This window comes from Mesoplodon bidens (assembly GCF_964165515.1).
Source record: "Mesoplodon bidens genome assembly, chromosome: 10".
In the NCBI taxonomy this organism is placed as follows: Eukaryota; Metazoa; Chordata; class Mammalia; order Artiodactyla; family Ziphiidae; genus Mesoplodon; species Mesoplodon bidens.
Genome location: NC_138172.1, coordinates 4143618 through 4164549, shown reverse-complemented (window position 1 = coordinate 4164549; position 20932 = coordinate 4143618). Strand labels below are relative to the sequence as shown.

Sequence of the window (20932 nt, the reverse complement as noted above, 5' to 3'; positions counted from 1 at the left end):
TATGCGTAGTAGTGGGATTGCTGGGTCATATGGTAATTCTATTTATAGTTTTTTAAGGAACCTCCGTACTGTTCTCCATAGTGGCTGTATCAATTTACATTCCCACCAACAGTGCAAGAGGGTTCCTTTTCTCCACACCCTCTCCAGCATTTGTTGTTTGTAGATTTTCTGATGATGCCCATTCTAACTGGTGTGAGGTGATACCTCATTGTAGTTTTGATTTGCATTTCTCTAATGATTAGTGATGTTGAGCACCTTTTCATGTGCTTCTTGGCCATCTGTATGTCTTCTTTGGAGAAATGCCCATTTAGGTCTTCTGCCCATTTTTTGATTGGGTTGTTTGTTTTTTTAATATTGAGCTGCATGAGCTGTTTATATATTTTGGAGATTAATCCTTTGTCCGTTGATTCGTTTGCAAATATTCTCCCATTCTGAGGGTTGTCTTTTCGTCTTGTTTGTAGTTTCCTTTGCTTTGCAAAAGCTTTTAAGTTTCATTAGGTCCCATTTGTTTGTTTTTGTTTTTATTTCCATTACTCTAGGAGGTGGATCAAAAAGATCTTGCTGTGATTTATGTCAAAGAGTGTTCTTCCTATGTTTTCCTCTAAGAGTTTTATAGTGTCCGGTCTTAAATTTAGGTCTCTAATCCATTTTGAGTTTTATTTTTGTGTATGGTGTTAGGGAGTGTTCTCATTTCATTCTTTTACATGGAGCTGTCCAGTTTTCCCAGCACTACTTATTGAAGAGACTGTCTTTTCTCCATTATATATTTTTGCCTCCTTTGTTGTAGATTAGGTGACCATAGGTGTGTGGGTTTATCTCTGGGCTTTCTATCCTGTTCTATTGATCTGTATTTCTGTTTTTGTACCAGTACCATGCTGTCCTGATTATTGTAGCTTTGTAGTATAGTCTGAAGTCAGGCAGCCTGATTCCTCCAGCTCCACTTTTCTTTCTCAAGATTGCTTTTTGTATTCAGCGTCTTTTGTGTTTCCATACAAGTTGTAAAATTTTTTGTTCTAATTCTGTGAAAAATGCGATTGGTAATTTGATAGGAGTTGCATTGAATCTGTAGATGGCTTTGGGTAGTATAGGCATTTTCACAATATTGATTCTTCCAATCCAAGGACATGGTATATCTCTCCATCTGTTTGTGTCATCTTTGATTTCTTTCATCAGTGTCTTATAGTTTTCTGAGTACAGGTCTTTTGTCTCCTTATGTAGGTTTATTCCTAGGTATTTTATTCTTTTTGCTGCAATGGTGAATGGGATTGTTTCCTTAGTTTCTCTTTCTGATCTTTCCTTGTTAGTGTATAGCAATGCAAGAGATTTCTGTGCATTAACTTTGTATCCTTCAACTTTACCAAATTCATTGATGAGCTCTAGTAGTTTTCTGGTGGCATCTTTAGGATTCTCTATGTATAATATCATGTCATGGCAGGTGGATTCTTAATCACTGTGCCACCAGGGAAGTCCAGGGTAAGCATATTCTTAACAGCTTTATTGAGTTATGTTTTAAGATATGCATATTTGGAGAGATACTGCCAAACTTCTTTCTAAAGTTGTACCATTTTATATTGCCCCAAGCCATGTGTGAGTTCCAGTTGCTCCACATCCTCACCAATACTTGTTGTTATCAGACTTTTTCTTTCTTCTCCCTCCCTCCCTCCCTCCCTGCCTGCTTTTTCTTTCCCTCCTTCCTCCCTTCCTTCCTTTCTTCCTTCCTTCCTCCCTCCCTTTCTCCCTTCCCTCCCTCTACCCCTCCCTTCCCTCCATCCTTCTTTCCCTCCCTTCCCTTCTTCCTTTCTTTCATTTTTATCAATCTTCCCAAGGGATTCTGATGCCCTCAGAGGGAGGTCTCAACTCTTGCTGTGCATCTAAATCACCTGGTGGGCTTTAAAAATGCAGACCCTGAGGCCCTGCCAGGTCACTGTGAATCAGAGACCTCCAGGTTAGAGCACACACACCCGGGTCACTCTGAATCAGAGACCCCAGGCTGGAGCACAGACACCTGTGGTTTGAAAGCTGTGTTCCCCAATGTGTCCTTAGGAGTTTCTACTCCACCAGCCCCCTTGCCAGGCTGCCATCCAGCTTCTTGTTGACCAATGGTTCCCAAAGACCACTTCTCTCGGTCTCAGTCTCTGGCTGAAGGCGATGGTTTCTGTCCAGCTGCTGATCTATTGCCCCTGGGCTCTGGGAGCTGAGGTGGTATAGGAAGCATTACAGGCAGCTTTACTCCTGTGTGGACTGCATCTCTGAAGTTCCCATGGCAACCTTCTCAGACTGGTCCTCAGTGGTAGCCATGCCTCATCCATGGGCCAACTTTAGGGAGGGAGATCCGACAGGCAGCCCTTAGAGTAATGGGTGACACTAGGGGTTGCAGATTCAGATGCCCTGGCTATAGGGGCCAGGCAGGCTGGCCCTGTGAGTGAGGAAGGGGGGCCAGGGGTAAACACACACACACACATGCATACATGTGTACACAGAAGTACAGCTACACATACAAACATTCACCTAGATACGTGCGTGTGCGCGCACACACACACAGAATCAGAACATCTAAGCCAGCATTTCTCAACTGGGGACGATTTTGCCTCCTTGGGGACATTTGGCAATGGCTGGAGACATTTTTGGTTGTCATAACCAGGGAGGGGTGTGCTGACGTCCAGTGGGTAGAGGCCATGGATGCTGCAACATCCTAGGATGCATAGGACAGCCCCACCACAAAGAATTATACAGTCCAAAACGTCAGTAGTGCCAGAGGTTGAGAAACCCTCATCTGACAAAGCTACTTCCGTTTCAGCACACATAAAAGTTTTGTGTCATTTCAAAAGCTAAACTTTTATTTTGCAGTTTTACTTAATGTTGAATTACACATCAGGCTAGGTGCCAGCTTCTTGTCACTGGTTAATTCCTCCAAAGCGCTGCTTCTCGGACTGTCTGGTGAAGGGCCAGTATTTTATTTTTCTTTTTTATCTACTGGAGACTGATATACTTGAAAAGTACACTAGCAATGAATTCTTGAAAAATGAAGTAAAACAAGAAGACATGAAGAATACAGGCCACTGATCAGGAGTTTGGGTATTGTGGCAGTGTCGAATTGCTAACCGTTTATTGTTTCTGAACTATTCTGTTGTTTTCCAGCAAGAAATAGTGCAAGGGCAGGCCTGTGTCTGCAGGCTGCACTTTGCATAGCTCCACTCTCGATCTGGCCGAGGCTGTAATTGCCTCAACATCTCCAATCCCAGCCCCACGTGGTCCAAATACCCTTCAAGATTTCTGTGCACCCAGGGCAGCCTCCCTCCACAGCCCCTGGCTCTGTCCTCGTGCTATTGCTGCTTCAGTGTAAGAGTCACATCCCTGCCCACTTGGTTGGTCTCTGCCCACACAATGCCCATCTGGGTTCAGGCTGAGACATAGTAAACCTTAGAGAGTGACATGGAACCGCAGACTTGACTAAGATGCTGGCCAGGAGGAAGCAATGGAGGGGGTTTCACTGCACAAACTCACATGTCTTCTAATTGAATGTCAGACACCTTTGTCCTTAAAGTCTTCTCCCCACCTTCACCCCATTGCCACAGCCCCTGTTCCTCTGCTCAGTGCCCTCCTGTGGCCCACACCTCCCTCAGAGGGAAAGCCACAGTCCTCCCTGCAGCCACCCTAGCCTTCTGCGGTCTGCTGTATAACCTCTGATGTCCTGAGACATCTACTCCCTTGTTCGCTCATCTTCCAGCCACATTGGCTTCCTTCCTGGTCCTCAGACACACCAGGTACAGTCCTGCCTCAGGGCCTTTGCACTGGCTGCAGCCTCTGCCTCACTCAGAGATCTGCATGGCTGGGTCCCCCACTTCCTTCATTTGTGTGACGATTTGCTCAGAGAAGCCTCATCCCCCACACAATCCTCTCATGCTACTCTTTTTTTCTGCAGTGTGCTTATTTCCACCTACATTATATTGCTTTTTTGTTCTGCTTCTTTTTTTTTTTTTTTTTTTTTCTTTTTGCGGTATGCGGGCCTCTCACTGTTGTGGCCTCTCCCGTTGCGGAGCACAGGCTCCGGACGCGCAGGCCCAGAGGCCATGGCTCACGGGCCCAGCCGCTCCGCGGCATATGGGATCCTCCCAGACCGGGGCACGAACCCGTATCCCCTGCATCGGCAGGCGGACTCTCAACCACTGCGCCACCAGGGAGGCCCTGTTCTGCTTTTTAAAAAAAAATTTATTTATTTATTTATTTATTTATTTTTTGGCTGTTTGGGTCTTCGTTGTTGCACGCGGGTTTCTCTAGTTGCAAAGAGTGGGGGCTGCTCTTCATTGCGGTGCGTGGGCTTCACACTGTGGTGGCTTCTCTTGTTGTGGAGCATGGGCTCTAGGTACGTGGGCTTCAGTAGTTGTGGTGCTCAGGCTCAGTAGTTGTGGCTTGCGGGCTCTAGAGCGCAGGCTCAGTAGTTGTGGCACATGGGCTTAGTTGTTCTGCAGCATGTGGGATCTTCCCGGAACAGGGATCGAACTCGTGTCCCCGGCGTTGGTGGGCAGATTCTTAACCACTGCGCCACCAGGGAAGCCCTGTTCTGCTTATTGTCTTTGTCTCCTAGTGGAATATAAGGGCTACACGTTTTATTCCTTGCTGGTGCATAAGAGCTGCTCAGCATCTCTTCAGTGAGTGAATGACTGCTGGGGTACAACCGAACGCATGGGGTCTGGGCATAAATGGTACTGGGTTATCACTGTTGTTGTCCTCATTATTTTTTCTCTCGTTGCCTCTGCTGCCCAAGCCCCAGGCAGAGAAGAGGCCCCAGGCAGCTCCAGGAGTATGGTGACTTCACTCTGACTCCAGGTGTTCCTAATCTCTGGAGTAGCGTCATCCCTAACCTCTTGCTGTCTCTCCTGGTTCCCAGGACACCATGTGACACCTCAGCCCAGAGGCTCGCCTGTCCCCAGGGAAGGGTCTGGCGCTTAATAGCCTCACTGTGGCTGACTACCTCCCAGATGGAACCCAGCTGAATCACTGAATCACGGGGAGGTGATTTTTTTTTTTTTTGGCAGTACGCGGGCCTCTCCAGTTGTGGAGCACAGGCTCCAGACGCGCAGGCTCAGCGGCCATGGCTCACGGGTCTAGCCGCTCCATGGCATGTGGGATCTTCCCGGACCAGGGCACGAACCCGTGTCCCCTGCATCGGCAGGCAGACTCTCAACAACTGCGCCACCAGGGAAGCCCCAGGAGGTGATTTTTGAATGAGGACCTAAGGGAGGGAGGGAGCTGTGCAGACAGCGGGAGTGAAGGGTAGGGATGGGGTGTGTTCCAGGCAGAGGGCACAGCAGGTGCAAAGGCCCTGTGGTTGAGAAACAGGGTTGGCGGGGGGAGGCCAGTGTGAAGGGAGTGGCAAGAGATGAGGCCAGAGGTCACGGGGGACCAATCACATGGGGCCCTGTAGGCCTTTTGAGGAATTTGGGTTTCATCTAGTGTCCTGGGAGCCATGGGAAGGTATAAACGGGAAAGATGAGATCTGATTTCTGACTGCCATGAGGAGTGTGGGTTAGGGAAGGTGGGGGTGGAGGCAGGGAGATCTTTGAGGAGGCTGCTGTTGCTCTCCAGGAGAGCGAAGCTGACGGCTGGACACGGGTGGGGGAGGGAGCTGTGGGGTCCCGAGAGTGTTCAGTTGTTCCAGCATTGCGGGTAGAGAAGTTAGCCAGGGCCAGAGGAGTCAGGGAGGGCTTCCTGGGGGAGGTGACCCATGAATAGGCCAGCAGAGTCTAGGGGATTTAGGAAGGTGGAGAGGAGGCCTTCCAAGGAGGTGGCTGTGCAGTAAATGAAGGAGAAAAGCAGAAGGACATGGTTTATCTAGGGGACAGACAGTAGAGGCTGAGATCCAGGGGCACAGGAGGTGAGCCCAGATAAGCGCAGTGGTCAGACTTCAGGAGGGTGCCTTGTCCATTCATTCATTCACTCATTCATTCATTCATTCATTCATTCAAATGAGGTCCTTTGGGAACCACAGAAGCTTATCCAAAGGGAGAGAAGAGTGATGATCATTTCATAGATTACTTGTGGTGAACTGACCCTCAGAGAGGACCAACTCCCTAATTTTACAGTGGGGGAAATGGCCCAGAGCAGACAGGAACTTGTCCCAGGTCACACAGTGGCCATGTGACTGCCTCTCTCACCAAAAGTCCTGGGAAGAAGAGTTTGGTGGGACTGAGGGCAAGGTTGGAGGGGTCAGGGGCTGTGGAAGGGAACTTTTGGAAGATTATAGTCTGCTTGGCAAGAAACCAATAACTCATGCTGTCACTTTGGACATGGCCTGGGGTCCCACTATGCCATCCTCTACCCTGTCCCTACCCTAAATCTGATGACTTGTAGCTTGGGTTCACTCACCACTGTGGCTTCTGTGTCTGTAACTCTGACACTGTCTGCTGCTGTTCCAGGGGCCTGTGGTCAGGTCCCAGTGTGGTGTGGTCCCATGATAAGTGCTCTGTGGTTCTGGACTCACCATCCTGGAGCTCCGTGAGACTAACATTCTGGGGCTCCAGGGTTTCAATCTAGTGTGCCTTCATGGACGATTATCCAGTCTCCTGTGGTTGTGTGGCTTTGTGTCCCCATCCTTGGGAGCTCTGTGCCCTCGTGGGCTATCACCCTGTTTCCTACTGGCCTGGGCTCTGATTCCCACACTGGTGTCTTGTTTGAATGGCCAGAATCCCAAGACTTAGTCTAGATCGCTGACTCTGCTGCCCTGAGGACAAGTGGACAGATAGGGCCATCCTGCAGCTGGGCCAGTCTCTCTGAGGAGAGCCCAGAGGGCTCCCTTGGGACACATTCTCCCTTTCTTTCTGGGGCCCCCAGCAGGGCCACCTCTGGGTGCTGGAGCGTGTGGGTGCTGCCTGCAGGGGTTGGGGCAGGGTAAGAGGCATTGGTATTTCTGACCCCACTTGTGCCACTGTCTTAGTTCATTCCGACTGCTGTTAACAAAATACCCTGACTGGGTAGCTTATGAACACCAGAAATGTATTTCTCACAGTTCTAGAGGCTGGAAGTCCAAGATCAAGGCACCATTGTGGTCAGGTTCTGGTGAGGGCCCACTTCCATAGCTGGCGCCTTCTTGCTGTGTCCTCTCGCAGGGGGAGCAATAAGGGACCTCTCTGGGGTCTCTTTTATAAGAGCACTAATCCCATTCATGACAATCATCTCCTGAAGGCTCCACCTCCTAATAAGAATTCTGGGGGGACGCAGGCATTCAGTCTGTAGCTGCCACTAAGGAGCTATGCAACCTTGGGCCTCCTCCTTTTTCTGTGCTTGACGTTGGGGATTTGGGGTGAAATGCACAGCAGGATGGGGACTGTGCCGGTGATGAGGTGGATGGGTACAAGCCCCTGTGCTTGTACCCAGCAAAGTGTTGTGAGGGCTCCTGGTCTTCTGTGTGCCTGGCTGGGGGATACAGACCTGCAGGCCACCCCAGGAAGGGTGATGCTTGGACATGGCTCCCTCCGGAGGCCTCCCACTGGCTCCCCCAGGCTGTGGTGTTGTCCACCCTGCAGCCTTGTGTCCACTTAAAGCAGACGGGCAGACCCAGGTGAGCCTTCCAAACCTCCCGAAATGCCGGGTGATAGCCCCACGATGGCCGAGGGGAGGTGGAGCCCAGGGTCACACGGCTGGTCAGAGCCCTGGATGGCCCTGCCCTGGTCTGCCTCTAAGCTCAGGCCCCGGAGCTGCCCACCTGCAGGGACGGCCACACGGTAGAAAACAAGGTGGGAAGGGCACAGAAGCTGGAAGCTCACCCAGGCCCTGGTGTGGGCTGTGCCCCTGGTCCTCATTTTGCCACATTTGCTGTATTTAATCACACGCACCCACACACTCTCGCAGGGACCACAACAGAGGCAGCTGTGTTTGGAAGGAACAGCGGAGTGGGTGTGAGGGTGGGCCTGGAGCCTAGCTATGGGCTTCGGGCTCAGAGCCACACACCCCTGGCCCTCCGCCCTGCTCCACGCGCCTAGGTCTCTACCAGGTACATGGGACTGATCATAGCTCCACGTCATGGGGTCATGGTGGGGGGTTGCTGTATGCAAAAGCTGGGGAGTGTCTACCGCAGAGGAAAACTCAAACTTTAGTTATTTTTATCCCAATTTTTCAGACAAGGAAACTGTAGTATGAGAGCAAACGCCTGGAATGTAATAATAAGGCAGGTTCCTTTCACAGAGCCCTGGCCAGCTCCAGACCTGCGTTATTTCGTGAAGCTGTTACAACCATGGGATGCTTGGGCGATGTCATACCCACTGCATGGATGAGCGAAGTGCAGGATTTGAACCCAGTGCTGTTGGACTCTAAACCTCCCCGCTCCAGGCCATCCCCTCCTGGGGACTCAGTGGGCAAGAGGCCTGGGGGTCAGAGTGGGGAAGGCGTGGGTGCAGGCGTGCCTAGTGGGGAGCCCCTGTGGCACATGGGACCTACTATAATTGCAGCCTTTCCGTCACCTCCACCCAAGGGCCCCACGACTTAATCTGCATACTCAGTGTGCCTGCCCAGGCGTTTGCTCCTAATTATTGTGCTGTGAAGGCAGTGCCAGGACTATTAACAGGCATATGCCACCTGTTTCCTGGCAGGTGGCCCTGTTGGTGCACCTGTCGGACAGCCATCCTGGCCCACTCGGAAAATGCTTGATGGCATTTTGTTTCTGGCTCAGGAAAGTTTCAGAACCATCAGATGGATAAGCTGCTCGCCTGGTGGCCTTTGAGCCTCCCATGGGGCTGCTTCTGCTCAGAACGGCTCTGATGAGGGTGGACGGCAGGGGATGGGCAGAGAGGGTAGTAGCCTGGGTTGTGTTGGAAATCCCTCCTCTGCCACTTGGAAGCTGTGTGATGCTGGAGCAGTCACTTTCCCTGTCTGAAAACCCGTGCCCTGACTTTGTTACAGGGTGGCAATGAGACAGCGATTCTCCATCCTGGCACCCGAAATGTTTCTGATTCAGCCATAGTTGTTTTAAGCTCCCCAGGTGATATCACTTGTCATAAGGTGAGGCTTGATGCCTTCGGAGCCCTGAACTCTATGCCTGGCACCTTGTAGGTGCCCAATAAAGGCTGTTTCCCTCTCGGCAACGCATGCCCAGCCCTTACCAGCTTGCAGGACATTTTCACCTCCTTTGTCTCCACAGAGCAGCATAATGATTGTCTGAGTTCTTAATCATCCTCCTCATTATACTGATGGGGAAACTGAGGCCCAGAGTGGGGAAGCAACCACACGAGAGTATAGGGGGAGAGCTGGCCTCTGAGCCAGGCCTTTTGGACCCCAGAGCTCACACTCCTAAGACTGTTTCCCGTTCTGCAAATGTTTTACCCTGGCAGACAAAGGCTTTGTGACTTTCAAAAGAAACCAGATTCCACCCATCTCTTCACTTCCTCTGTCCCCACCTCGGGCCAGAGACCCTTGGCCCTCCCCCAACTTGTGCAGGGACCCCCTCCCCGGTCTCCCTACCTACACCCTCGCCACCTGGTGTCCCTTCTCCCTCCAGCAGCTAGAGGATGCTGTTAAATCACAGGTCAGGCCACATCCCTCCTCTGCTCGGTACACTGCAGTGGCTCCTACCTTCCCCAGAGGAAAAGCCAGAGTCCTTAGGAGGCCCAGCTTCACACCCCCTCTACCCCCTGGTGCACCCCCTCCTCCTTGGATACTTCAGGCTGTCTCTGGCCCCTGCCTGCTGGAGAACCCCCCATGATCCCCTCCTTCTTTTCAGCCTTTCTTCAAATGCCCCCCACTAAGTGAGGCCTTTTAGGACCCCCCTATTTCTTTTTATTTTATATTTCAGTGTTTCATTTACTTATAAATGGCACATATAACCCAGGAATACCCCTGAGGCATTTTAAGGGCAAATCGTGAACTTTTTTTCTTTCATCTGTATCTCCAACAGATAAAGACTTTTTTTAATACATAATTAAAATAACAGCATCAACCCAACAGAATTCACCATATTTTTTAATCTTGCCTCCTATTCAGTCCCTGTGCAGTTTCCCCCGTTGTCTCCCAAAATGTCTTTTCACACTTGGTTTTTTCAAATCAGGATCCAGCCAAGGTCCTAGAACTGCATTTGGTTGATCGGTCTCTCAAATCTCTCTTAATCTGTAACAGTGCCTTCTCCCTCTTTTTCCACTCTAATTATTTGTTGGCAAAGCCCATCATTTGTCCTGTGGAATGGCCTCACGGTGTCATTAATACATTCTTCTGTTCCCTGTGCTTTCTGTCCACTAGGATTTGGATCTAGAGCTGGATTTAATTCAGGTCCGATTTTGCAGGCAAGGCTATGTCACAGGTGGTGCTCTGGGCTTCCTTCCACATCCTATCAAGACGCACATGTGCCAGAATGTTCCACTTTTGGTGATGCTAAGATCAGTCCAGGGGTTCAAGTGCAGTCTGCCTGGTCCCTGTGTCATATAGTTCTGTTCAACATTCCATTGATGTCCAATGCTGGATCCTTTATTTCACTAGGATTTCCAATTCTGTTATTTCTTCTGCACCTATTTGCAGTGGTTCTTCTATAAAGAATGACTTTCCCGTATTAGGTTTCCCTAAAATACTGTTCATACAGGAAGACAGGATAAATGCTTCATTCTTTACCTGCATTTTCTGCTTATAGAATACTCAGTTGGTGCCTGAACTACCTCCAATGGAACCAAGGAGGTTTTTCTTTCTTTTGAGAATATTGAACACATGGATTTTTACAGTTTTGCAGTCATTATTCTTTCTGATGCTCAACTTGGCCCACAACTTGGCCAGTGGGAGCCCTGCAAGCTGGCTTCTGTGTCCTTTCAACCCTCCCCATCAGCCTTCAAGCATGTCCTTACTTTATGGCAACACAAGATGTGCCAGGCTCATCTTGTACATTCCCTGCACCAGTCCTGGAATCAGCCTCTTCTCAGAGGAGCCCTGGGGACCCTTTTAGTAAAAGGTATTTAGAGACCACCGTCTGGGTTCTGAGGAGACTACCCCCTTTAGAATTGACAACATCTCCCTCTGTGCTCAGATACCCCTCACTCTGCTCCATTTATTTCTAGCATATTTCACCTTCTAACATCCTGTGACATTTACTTGATTCTTACATTGGTCATCGACTCTGTCTTCCCACTAGAATATCAGCACTGTGAAGGCTTGGTTCTGTTTGTGGCTGTACCTCCCAGTCTGGCATACAGAAGGCACTTAATAAAACATTTGTTGAGGGGCTTCCCTGGTGGTGCAGTGGTTAGGAATCTGCCTGCTAATGCAGGGGACATGGGTTCGAGCCCTGGTCCAGGAAGATCCCACATGCCACAGAGCAACTAAGCCCATGCGCCACAACTACTGAAGCCCGCGGCCCCAGAGTCCGTGCAACAAGAGAAGCCCCCGCAGTGAGGAGCCTGCACACCACAACGAAGAGCAGCCCCCGCTCTACGCAACTAGAGAAACCTGTGCGCAGCAACGAAGACCCAAAGCAGCCAAAAATAAATAAAATAATTTTTTAAAAAACCAACCAACCAAACAAAAAACATTTGTTGAAAGAGTGAATGGATGGATGGATGGATGGCCATTGTCCTCTCCCTCCCGAAGCCTGGAGAAGTGGTTAAGAGAGGTCTGCCCCCACCCCCTGTCCTCCACCTGTAGAGCCTGGGGGCCTCTGTCTTATTCAGATCAGCAGAGCTGGGCGGCAGAAATGTCACACCACTTGGCCCCTGGGGAAGAAAGGGCCAGGCTGAGAAGATGAAAGGTATGTCTGATGAGATGCTAATTTGTTTCAGGAAGCAGGTGGGGGTGGCAACAACCCGTGGCCTCTGGGGCTTTGTGAGGCTGAGGCAGGGATGGAAAAGCAGAATGCAGGGTGGAGCCCGGCCTGGATCCCTCTGTGATTGGTTTCCTTCTCTTAGGCCATCTCCTGGGCTCTGTCACCTCATTTTGGAGGAAGTCAGATGGCCCTGTGTTTGAACCCTGACCTGGCTGCCTCACTGGCTGTGTGACCTTACGTGATGGGAGGAACATCTCCGGGCCTGGGGCAGAGGAAGTGAGACTCACAGGGAGGGTGAACCCAGGGAAGACCATGGACTATAGCCCATGAAGCCAGAGAACAGCAGGGACTTGCTTGGGGCTACCCTGTAGCCCGGGGCTGGCTGGGACCTGGACTCAGGCCTCCTGGCTCCCTGCCTGGGCTGATCTGCTGTTTCATCCCTGGTCTCATCTCCTTGAGGGGGTCGTGTGCTCTCCCACACTCTCCCTGAAGCTACCATTTCTGCAGAAGGAGCCCTGTGAAAATCTGGGGAGCACGGAGTGGAGCACCTGGCAGGTGCAGCTCAGATAACAGGCAAGCTCTCGATGGCTGGAAACCAGAACCCCCAATCTCCCTTCTCAAGCCCTGCCAGTCAGGACTCCTGTGCCAGCTAGGAACCCATCATCCAGCTGTGGCCTCCTTCAACTCAAGTCCAGGGTTTGGGACCACCACTAAAGGCAGAGTTTGAGGAGCATATCCATCTGTGTTCTGTTTACTTGTTCGTTCATTCATTCATTCATTCTGCATTTGCTGAGCCCCTGTTCTGCACTGGAACCTGAGATGAGGAAACTCTTTGGGGGTCCACATTACCAAAAACCCAACTCAACTGGCTTAAGCAAAGAAGGGAATTTATTGGCTACAGTAACAGAAAAGGGATATTACTGACATGAGGCACGGTGGGCTCCAGGTGCTGAGGTGACCTCATCATCAGGATGTCATCATTCTCACCACCCCCATTCTGTTTTGGTGTCACAGTGGCCACTAGCAGCTCCAGCATGACGCCACTTCCCTGCACCCCGCGGTGGACAGAATTCCCCTTCCCAGGCGTTTAGTTGAGTCCCAGGATTGTCTCTCACTGGGTTGACTTCGGTTGTGTGCTTGTCCCTGAGCCCATCACCGTGGCCGGGCTGGGAGTGTGCTGGTTTGTAGGCTCTGGGTTAAGGGCCTTCCTGCAGTTGGGTGGCTGAGCTCCACCCAGCCTGAGTGCAGGGGAGGAGCAGCTCCCCCAGGAAAGTGGGATGATGCTGCCAGAAGAAGAGGGAACAGGAGGCAGAAAGAGCAGGGGCCCGTGCAGATGCCAGTTCTCGGAGAGCTCATGGTCTAGAGGAGAAGCTGGACTGCGCGTGGGGAGAGGAGGTGAGCGTTGAGCACCTACTGTATACAGATGCTCCAATATGTAGAATCATCATGCAGTGCAGATTCTTGTCCCCAGGGTTCAGGTGGGGAAACTTCCTCAGCTGGGAGCTCTTAGAGGACAGGGACCACGTCCTCCTCGCTCTGCTCCTTGGGTAGCACCTGACACAGTGCCAGGGAGCTTCTTGGTAGGACCTGGGTCTTCTGGCACCCAGGGAGCCACCTCCCAAATCAGTTCCGAGTGGTTGGACTTGCGTGACTTCTGAGTGGATCCTGTGCCCCTCTAGATGGAGACAACCCACGGCACTTTGAACTTGGGAAGAGTTGGGAAACAAGTCAACTGAAGCTCAGTGGGGCACACTGAGTCAGGATTCAAACTCAGGCCTGCCCATCCTCGAAGGCTCGTGTTCTCTGATTTCTCCCCTCACTCTGCACAGCTCTCTTGGAGATTTGCTGTTCAGCGAGACGCCGGGCCTCCCTTCCCTTGGGAGGGCTTGCAGTGGAGTGGGTAGGTTTGGGATGGGGGTGGCCCACACCCTGTCTCGTGTCTCGGGAAGGAGCTGTGTGATTTCTCTCAGCTGCCCACTTCCATCTTTCTGGGCTGCCCCCTAGTGGCCTCTGCCACCCTCACCGTAAGGATGAAGGGACAGAATTCCTCACTGGACCCAGTGGAAAGGACCCAGGAACGCTGGCCTCACTGAGTCGCCCCAACAGGGCTTTCCCAAGCCCGACCTCTGCCAGCAAGAGTCTCGCGATGCATATGGCCGGAATCCACGCTGGGGAGGCACTCTGAGCCTAGGGCCTGCTCTCTTTGTTAAAACAGGTTGATCTGCAAACTTCAGGGAGGCATTATGGTGTGACAGAACCAAATGGAGACTCCTGGGTGGACTCAGAAGGACTGGGAGATCAGTGAGGAGGGAATCAGTGTCTCACTGTGTAATTCATTTCCAGTAACTGCTGGATCTGTTTACCTGAAATTGCCCTGCACTCCGTCCATAGTAGGGATCCTGCACCTTGGTGAACACAGGGCCAAGGCCTGGAGGTGGGATTATTGCAGAGTGACAGGGATTGGCAGGAAGTCTACGTGTGGGAGAAGCCTCCGACTTTCTGCATGGAGACCCAGCTGCTGGTTCAAGCACGAACTCTGATTTGTGTGGCGCTGTGATTCCCGAGAGGGTATCTGGCCCTCCCCGTGAAGGTGTCCTGTGGCCTGATCCATTGTTGGGGCCTCAGTGGTTTGGAGAAAGGACGAGGAAGCATGAGCTGCCCTGGTGGGGAGGGACCAGAGCCTAGCATCCGGTCCACCTCTACCACGCATCTGCTCCGTGACCCTGAGCCCCCTGCCTGTCTCTGAGTGTAATGCTGCTTGTCCTACCCACCTCAGGGGCTAGGCAGGGGGGTGGGGGGTAGGGGGGATCAGAAAGGAGGCTAGCTGTGTGTGAGACAGGAAGGGACGCCAGATGCATTTATTGAGCACTTGCTGGATGCCTGGAGCACTCATAGGTATCCATCGACTCCACCCATCCAGCCACTTGGGTGGGGATTCTCTCATTATCCTGTGTTACAAACCAGGGTAAGTGTGGCAATTGGGGGTGAAGCGGGAGGGCCTCGGACTCAACATTCTACACTGATGGCCCCTGAGATGCCTGTGCTGACCTCAGGGGACCCTGTCCTTGTCTGCAGGGGCTTCCAGGCTTGGAGGGGGTCAATCTCCACCTAGTATGAAAAGCATTACTGAGACCCAGCTGGCGAGGACTCTAGCAGGCAGGGATCTCTGAAGGCTGAGCAAGCCTCCTTGTGCAGGGAAATTCAAGGCGTCAAGCCGGAGAGGAGGAGCGTTCCAGGGGGAGGGCCTGCAGTGCAAAGGCCTGGGGGCATCAAACAGCCCAGCCTAGGGTGGAGGGAGGGGGATTGGCAGATTTTTGGCAAAAGAAGGGGTGGGCGAGGCGAGCACTTTGGGAGGAAGAGGACCAGGTCAGGGCGGTGGAGGTTCACCACAGGGTCTGGTACAGCCGGGAGCCGGGAACCGCACTCCCCAGGCCGGGGCTGTGGGGGAGGAAGGGCCCTCCTGATGCCACCGCTGCTGGCTCCGGGGAGGATTATCTATTTTAGCAACTGGGGAGGGCGGAGCAGGGAGCGCCCAGCCTCTGCCAGTAGCGCAGGCAGCTCCGAGGAAAGCGGAGCAGCACCGGGCGGCTTGAGCAGCCGGGCCCTGGGCCCCAAGGGCAGGCAGCGTGATGCTGGCCGTGTCGCTCAAGTGGCGGCTGGGCGTGGTGAGGCGGCGGCCCAAAGGTACGGCGCCCCCGGGTCTGGGGCTGGACCGGGGTCCGGATGAAGGGCGGTGGCCGAGGGGCCCTGGGGAGTCCCGGCTTCCCCTCCCCGCCCTGTTACCCCTTGCTCCGCCTCGACCCTATCTGCCTGTGTGCCGCTGGGTTCTGGGTCTCTGTCCCTGAATCTGTGCGTGTGACTCCTTTCTCTGCCCTGGCCGTTTCCCCATGTCTCCATCTCTTTGTCTGTCTGAGTCTCTCTAACTCCGTCTCTTCATCTTTCCCTCCACCTCTGTCTCTTTCTGTCTCTCTTTGTCTGGTTCCCTCTCTCCTCCCTCCACCTCTCTGCCTCTGAGCCGACCTCTCTGCTCCTTGTCTTCTCTCCTGCTCTGTCTTGCTCTTTTTGTCCCTGTCTCTGTCTGTCCTCTCCTGCTCTCTCTGTGACTGTCTCCCTTGCTCTCTACTTTTCTTTGCCACCACCTCCTTCATCGCCCCCTCACATGGCATGTCCCTGGTGGCCTTTCCTTTTCTCCTGATTCAGGGCATGGGGCTGTCCGGGTGGAGCTGGAGCAGCACTGGCGTGTGTGTGTGTGTGTGTGTGTGTGTGTGTCGGGCGAGGTGGGGAGCTGGGACAGGGGGCCGTGGGCAAATGCAGGACTCGGACCTGGGTGCCTGAGCCCCAGAAGGGGGCTTCTGAAGGAGGCGAGGCTGTGGTGGGAGTGGGGGGAGGGAGGAGTGTCTAGAGCAGGGAGTCCAGGCCTCCAGGCCCTGTGACCCCAGGTCTCAGCTGTGGCCTCCCTGTGCTGCGGTCTCATCTGCAGCATGGGGTGGTGGGAGGTGGTGGATTCGCAGCCTCTATGCTTCAGGCCTCAGAACTAAGAGTAATTGTACTGTTCATAAGAACAAGAGTAACTGACATTAATTCAGTGCCACTGTGTGCCAGGCATTGTGCTAACTCATTAATTCCTCACAACAGCCCTGTAAGGTCGGCCCTGTCCTTATCCTGAATGTACACGGGGGGGGAACTGAGGCACAGAGAGGTTAAGTAACTTGCCCATGGCCACACAGCTGACATCCAGAGGTTTTCTCAAGCCAATTCTTATAACTGCCATGAGCATTTTCTAGACACTGAGGGACCTACATGGGGGGAAGGGCTGCTTCAGGAGTGGTCAAGAGGTAGCAAGGTCTGTGGGATGACAGAGGGTTCTAGACCCTGCACTGGCCACGCACAGCTGGTGGTCTGACATCCCAGAGGTCCCTGGAAGCCCCTTCCCTGGGGACAGAGTAGCTGATGCCTGGAGAGCATTAGGAACAGTATTTCCCTTGGGGCTTCCCAGGGACCCCTGTGCTGGGACTGTCCCCAAGGGAGAAGTCCCATCCCCCATCAAGACTGTTATCCTCCTGTTCAGGTCCACAGCCCCAGAGAACCCAGTGGAATCCTTCCATGCTGGAGGGATAGACAGACACATGCAGGGATAGTCTGACCTGCTTCTGATTTGAGTGTTCCCCAGGATTTGGAGAACAGCCAACTACATGCCGTGAATCAGGTTCTGGGTCTTGGAGATTCAGGAAGTGCTTGTATTTTCCCCCACAGACCTAGATTCAAATCGTGCCCCTGGCTCTTTCCTCCTGTGTGGCTGACTCAGAACCTCAGTTTCCTCATTGGTAAAATGTACCCAAGACAAGCCACCCTCCCACGATTGCAGTGACGATTAGGAAAGATTGGGGCAGGGACTGGTAATCTTGATTTTCATCTTCCCATCGGCGGCTCAGCTTCCTCTTCCCCCTCAGCCCTCCGCCCCCACCCCACAAACACACGGAGCCCAGGCTGGTTGTGTCTGGGACCAGCAAGCCTCTAACAGGAAAGAAGCAAAGAAAGCAGAAGGGAGCACGGCCTGACTGTGAGGGCACACTGTGTGCTGATGGCTGCCGGGTACTATGGCATCTCTCCACTCCTTTAGGGGGGCTCGAAGGGAAGCACAGGGACCTTGTTCGCCCATATAGAGAGCCTGCACACCCATTTAAAATGGGATTTATCGGGACTTCCCTGCTGGTTCAGTGGTTAAGACTCTGCGTGTCCATTGCAGGGGCACAGGTTCAGTTCCTGGTCGGGGAGCTAAGATCCTGCATGCTGCACAGTGGCCAAAAAAAAAATAATAATAATAATAAATAAATAGATAAAATGGGAATTCTCAGAGGAGAGGGATTCAAGAGGCTGGGGGTAGGGGAGGTGTGTCTTCTTCTTTGCCAAAGTATTTCTTTTAATGCGTGAGGACACATCTTCCCACTTCCAGCCCATATTTTTTAATAGACAAACCTTCCTGTTTTCCATCTTTTCTGGGTAAGACCCCCAAGTTCCTCACCCTGTGACTGCTTAAGTGGGGTGGGGTCCCTGGGCCCCATAGCTATCCGCAACCTCTCCCGTGTCCCCCAGACTGGGATTTGAGGCTTTGCTTAAATTGAGGAGCAGTGCTTCCTGCCTGGGGCTGGAACTGGAGAGAGGGGTGCAGACTGGCTGGCCCCCCGATTTCTGCCACAGCCCAAGAGGCCGAGGGAGCCCCTGCTGTGTGCACACAGCAATGGGGGCGCCTCCACAGTGCTGGACACTCAGTGGCCACCCCTTGCCCACTTCAGTCCTGACAGTGGCCTTTTTGTCCACATCTGGACAGTGGGGAAGCAGAGGCTTGAGGAGGGGAGGGGCCTGCAGAGCTGGACCGACTCTAACACCCAAGTGCTGCACCCTGAGCTAAGCTTGGGCCTCTGGAGGCATAAAATGGTTACATTCCATTCAAAGAGTGAGAGATTTAATTTGATGCATGCTGATGTGAGCAAGGCAGGATACACAGGTCCTGGAGCCAGTGGCCGGGTGTAAGTCCCAGCTGTGCCACCAGGGCATGTGCCTTCACCTCTCTGGGCCTCTGGTTTCCCATCTGTGAAATGGGATTAATACTGAGTGGCTGGGAGGAACACTGAGATGATACTTTCAAAGTGCTAGGTGTCAGAGCACCAGAAGGGGACCACCTGCAGTTCCTGACCCAAAGGGCTCAGACCTGGGGAGAAACGACTTGTAGATGATGTCAGGGCATCAGCGGGGTGGGCAGACAGAGTCCCGTTGGTGCCTGGAGAAGGAAGCAATGATTTTGCTTGTGAGAGGTCAGGGGAAGCTCCCAGAGCAGGGTCTTTAAGGATGAGTAGGAGTTTTCCAGGCAACTAAGGGAGGAAGAGAGCTTTTAGGCAAAGGGAACAGCTTGTACCAATGCCTGGAGGTTTAAAAGATCTGACTTAGAGAAGCGGTCAGCTGACTTTGGCCAGCATGAAGGGTTTGGCACAGAAGGGAGCCAGGGCAGAGGAGGTGGGAGACCGTGGAGCTTGGACTTTGTCCTGGGGGCAGTGGGAGCCATGGAAGGCCCGTGAGCAGCAGGGAGTGGAGGACAGTTCTGAGTGTTAGAATGGGCTCTGGCTGCTGTGCTGACCATAGGCAGGGATACGGGGAGAGACTGGGCTGGGGTCCAGGTGAGAGGTGAGGAGCTAGGGCTCAGTCGATGTTTGTTGAGGCAGGAGAATACCCTGTGCCATCCACTCATTCAAAGGATACCTACTGAGCACCTGTTATGTGCCACGTACTGTTCTAGGCCACGAGGGTACAACAGGGAACAAGATGGACAAAAATCCCTGCCCTCGTGGAGCTGACCTTCTAGGAGGAGCGACAGCCAAGGGGCAAGACGAATAAGGGTAATATATTTCCCTTATTTGGTAGTGACACATGCTGTGAAGAAAGATGAGGCAGGGAGAGGGCATGGGGTGTGTGAGTAGTGGGGTACAGTTTCAAATGGGGTGTTGAGGGAAGGCCACACTGAGAAGGTGACATTAGCACGAAGCCCTGACGGAGGTGGGAGAGGGAGCCAGGTGGCTATCCAGGGGAAGAATGAGGCTGGCAGAGGCCACAGCCAGCGCAAAGGCCCTGGGACGATGGATGTGTTGGGTGTCCCCAGGCTGACAAGGCTGGAGCAGGGTGGGTGAGGGGCCTCCGGTCTGGCCCCTGTGCTTCTAGAGGAGCCACGGGCAGTTTAGGGATGACGAGCTTTTTTTTTTTCTTTTTAAATTTATTTATTTATTTTTGGCTGCCTTGTGTCCTTGTTGCTGCGCGCGGGCTTTCTGTAGTTGCGGCGAGCGGGGGCTACTCTTTGTTGCGGTGTGCGGGCTTCTCATTGTGGTGGCTTCTTTTGCTGTGGAGCACGGGCTCTAGGCGTGCAGGCTTCAGTCGTTGTGGCACACGGGCTCAGTAGTTGTGGCGCACGGGCTTAGTTGCTCCGCGGCATGTGGGATCTTCCCAGACCAGGGATCAAACCCGTGTCCCCTGCATTGGCAGGCGGATTCTTAACCACTGCGCCACCAGGGAAGCCCAGTGATGAGGCTTTCAGGATAGTAATCCCCCACCGGCTGAGTGCGGCCTCCTGCGGGCCCTCCCAAGCTTTCTCCTTCTGCCCCCACTCCGCGGCGCACATCTGTGATGAATTATTCACTCCTTCCTTCCCTTCCGTAATGAGACTCTCCTCTGTCTGCCTCTCTCCTCCACATCCGGCTCCCGGTATTTCTCACACTGCGGCAGCTGCACTGGGGTCTCAGATCTGACTCTCATGTGGAAACGAGCCTCCTCCCACCAGTGCCTAGACAGCAACCACTTCCCCAGCCTCCGCCTTCCTTGATGCTGGGAGCACCAGAATTTCAGATCAGCTATGGTGTCTAGAGACCCCGGGGCTTCTCCCTTTATCAAGGAGCCAAGGGTAAACTCTCATCCCTGGAATAATTCCTGGAATCCCAGCAGCCTGGAGTGAACCTCTGGACCTGTTCTTTGTTTCCCAAGCGTTTATTAAGCACTTGTTGTTTGCCAGGTGCTATGCTAAGTACTTCATGTGTACTTTCTCATCCTCACAACAGTCCTGTGAGCTATGAACTAAATCACCCCATTTTACAGGTGAGGAAACTGAGGCTTAAAGAGGAAGTGACTTTCCAACTTTCCAAGGTCACACAGCCAGGAAGGAAATGGTGGAGTCTGTGCACCGGCCCCGCCCCTCCCACCCACCCACCCAGGCCTTCTGACTTCCAAGTCCAAACATCTCACCACGGGCATGTTTCTCAGTGGTCAGTTATCTGGCCTCCCCACCAGGAGCAGGGGACCCCTCTGTTGCGTTCCCAACGTGTAGCTACTGGTCTGTCTTCCCCAGGCTCCCCCAAGGTTATCCGCCCTCCCTCTCCTCCCCCTGCCCCAGGACAGCCCTGCAGAAACAGCGATGGGGTCACCCAGGGTTCCCCCTCCAGGCTGAGCAGCCATGTCATCCACCAGCACCAGTGCTGATCTTGTCAGCCAACGTCCCAGCATTGTGTCCGTTTGTCGGCTTGAATGTTCAGTCCAGCAGGATCATCTGCCTGCCTTAATTGCCCAGATAATTGTGAAGGCTGCCGGTCCTGTCTCCTCCCTGGGGAGACAGGCTGATGGAGCAGAAAGAACATCTGTCAGACAGGGCTGAATGGATAACCGCCCTCT

General features: G+C 52.9%; 1 protein-coding gene across 2 annotated transcripts in view; it reads left to right on the top strand.

The window, feature by feature from the left end:
* The window catches only part of GRIP2 (glutamate receptor interacting protein 2), a gene marked incomplete at its 5' end in the record, with an annotated part of 121134 nt that overhangs the window by 25432 nt on the left and 74770 nt on the right, over window positions 1-20932 (top strand). The window contains one exon of one of the 2 annotated variants that reach the window (XM_081246882.1): window positions 15358-15412. The exons of the other annotated variant lie outside the window; for it this stretch is intronic. Coding sequence (XP_081103008.1) covers window positions 15358-15412 — 55 coding nt within the window. Of the gene's footprint in view, window positions 1-15357; window positions 15413-20932 lie in introns of those variants that run through there. 2 annotated transcript variants of the gene reach the window in all.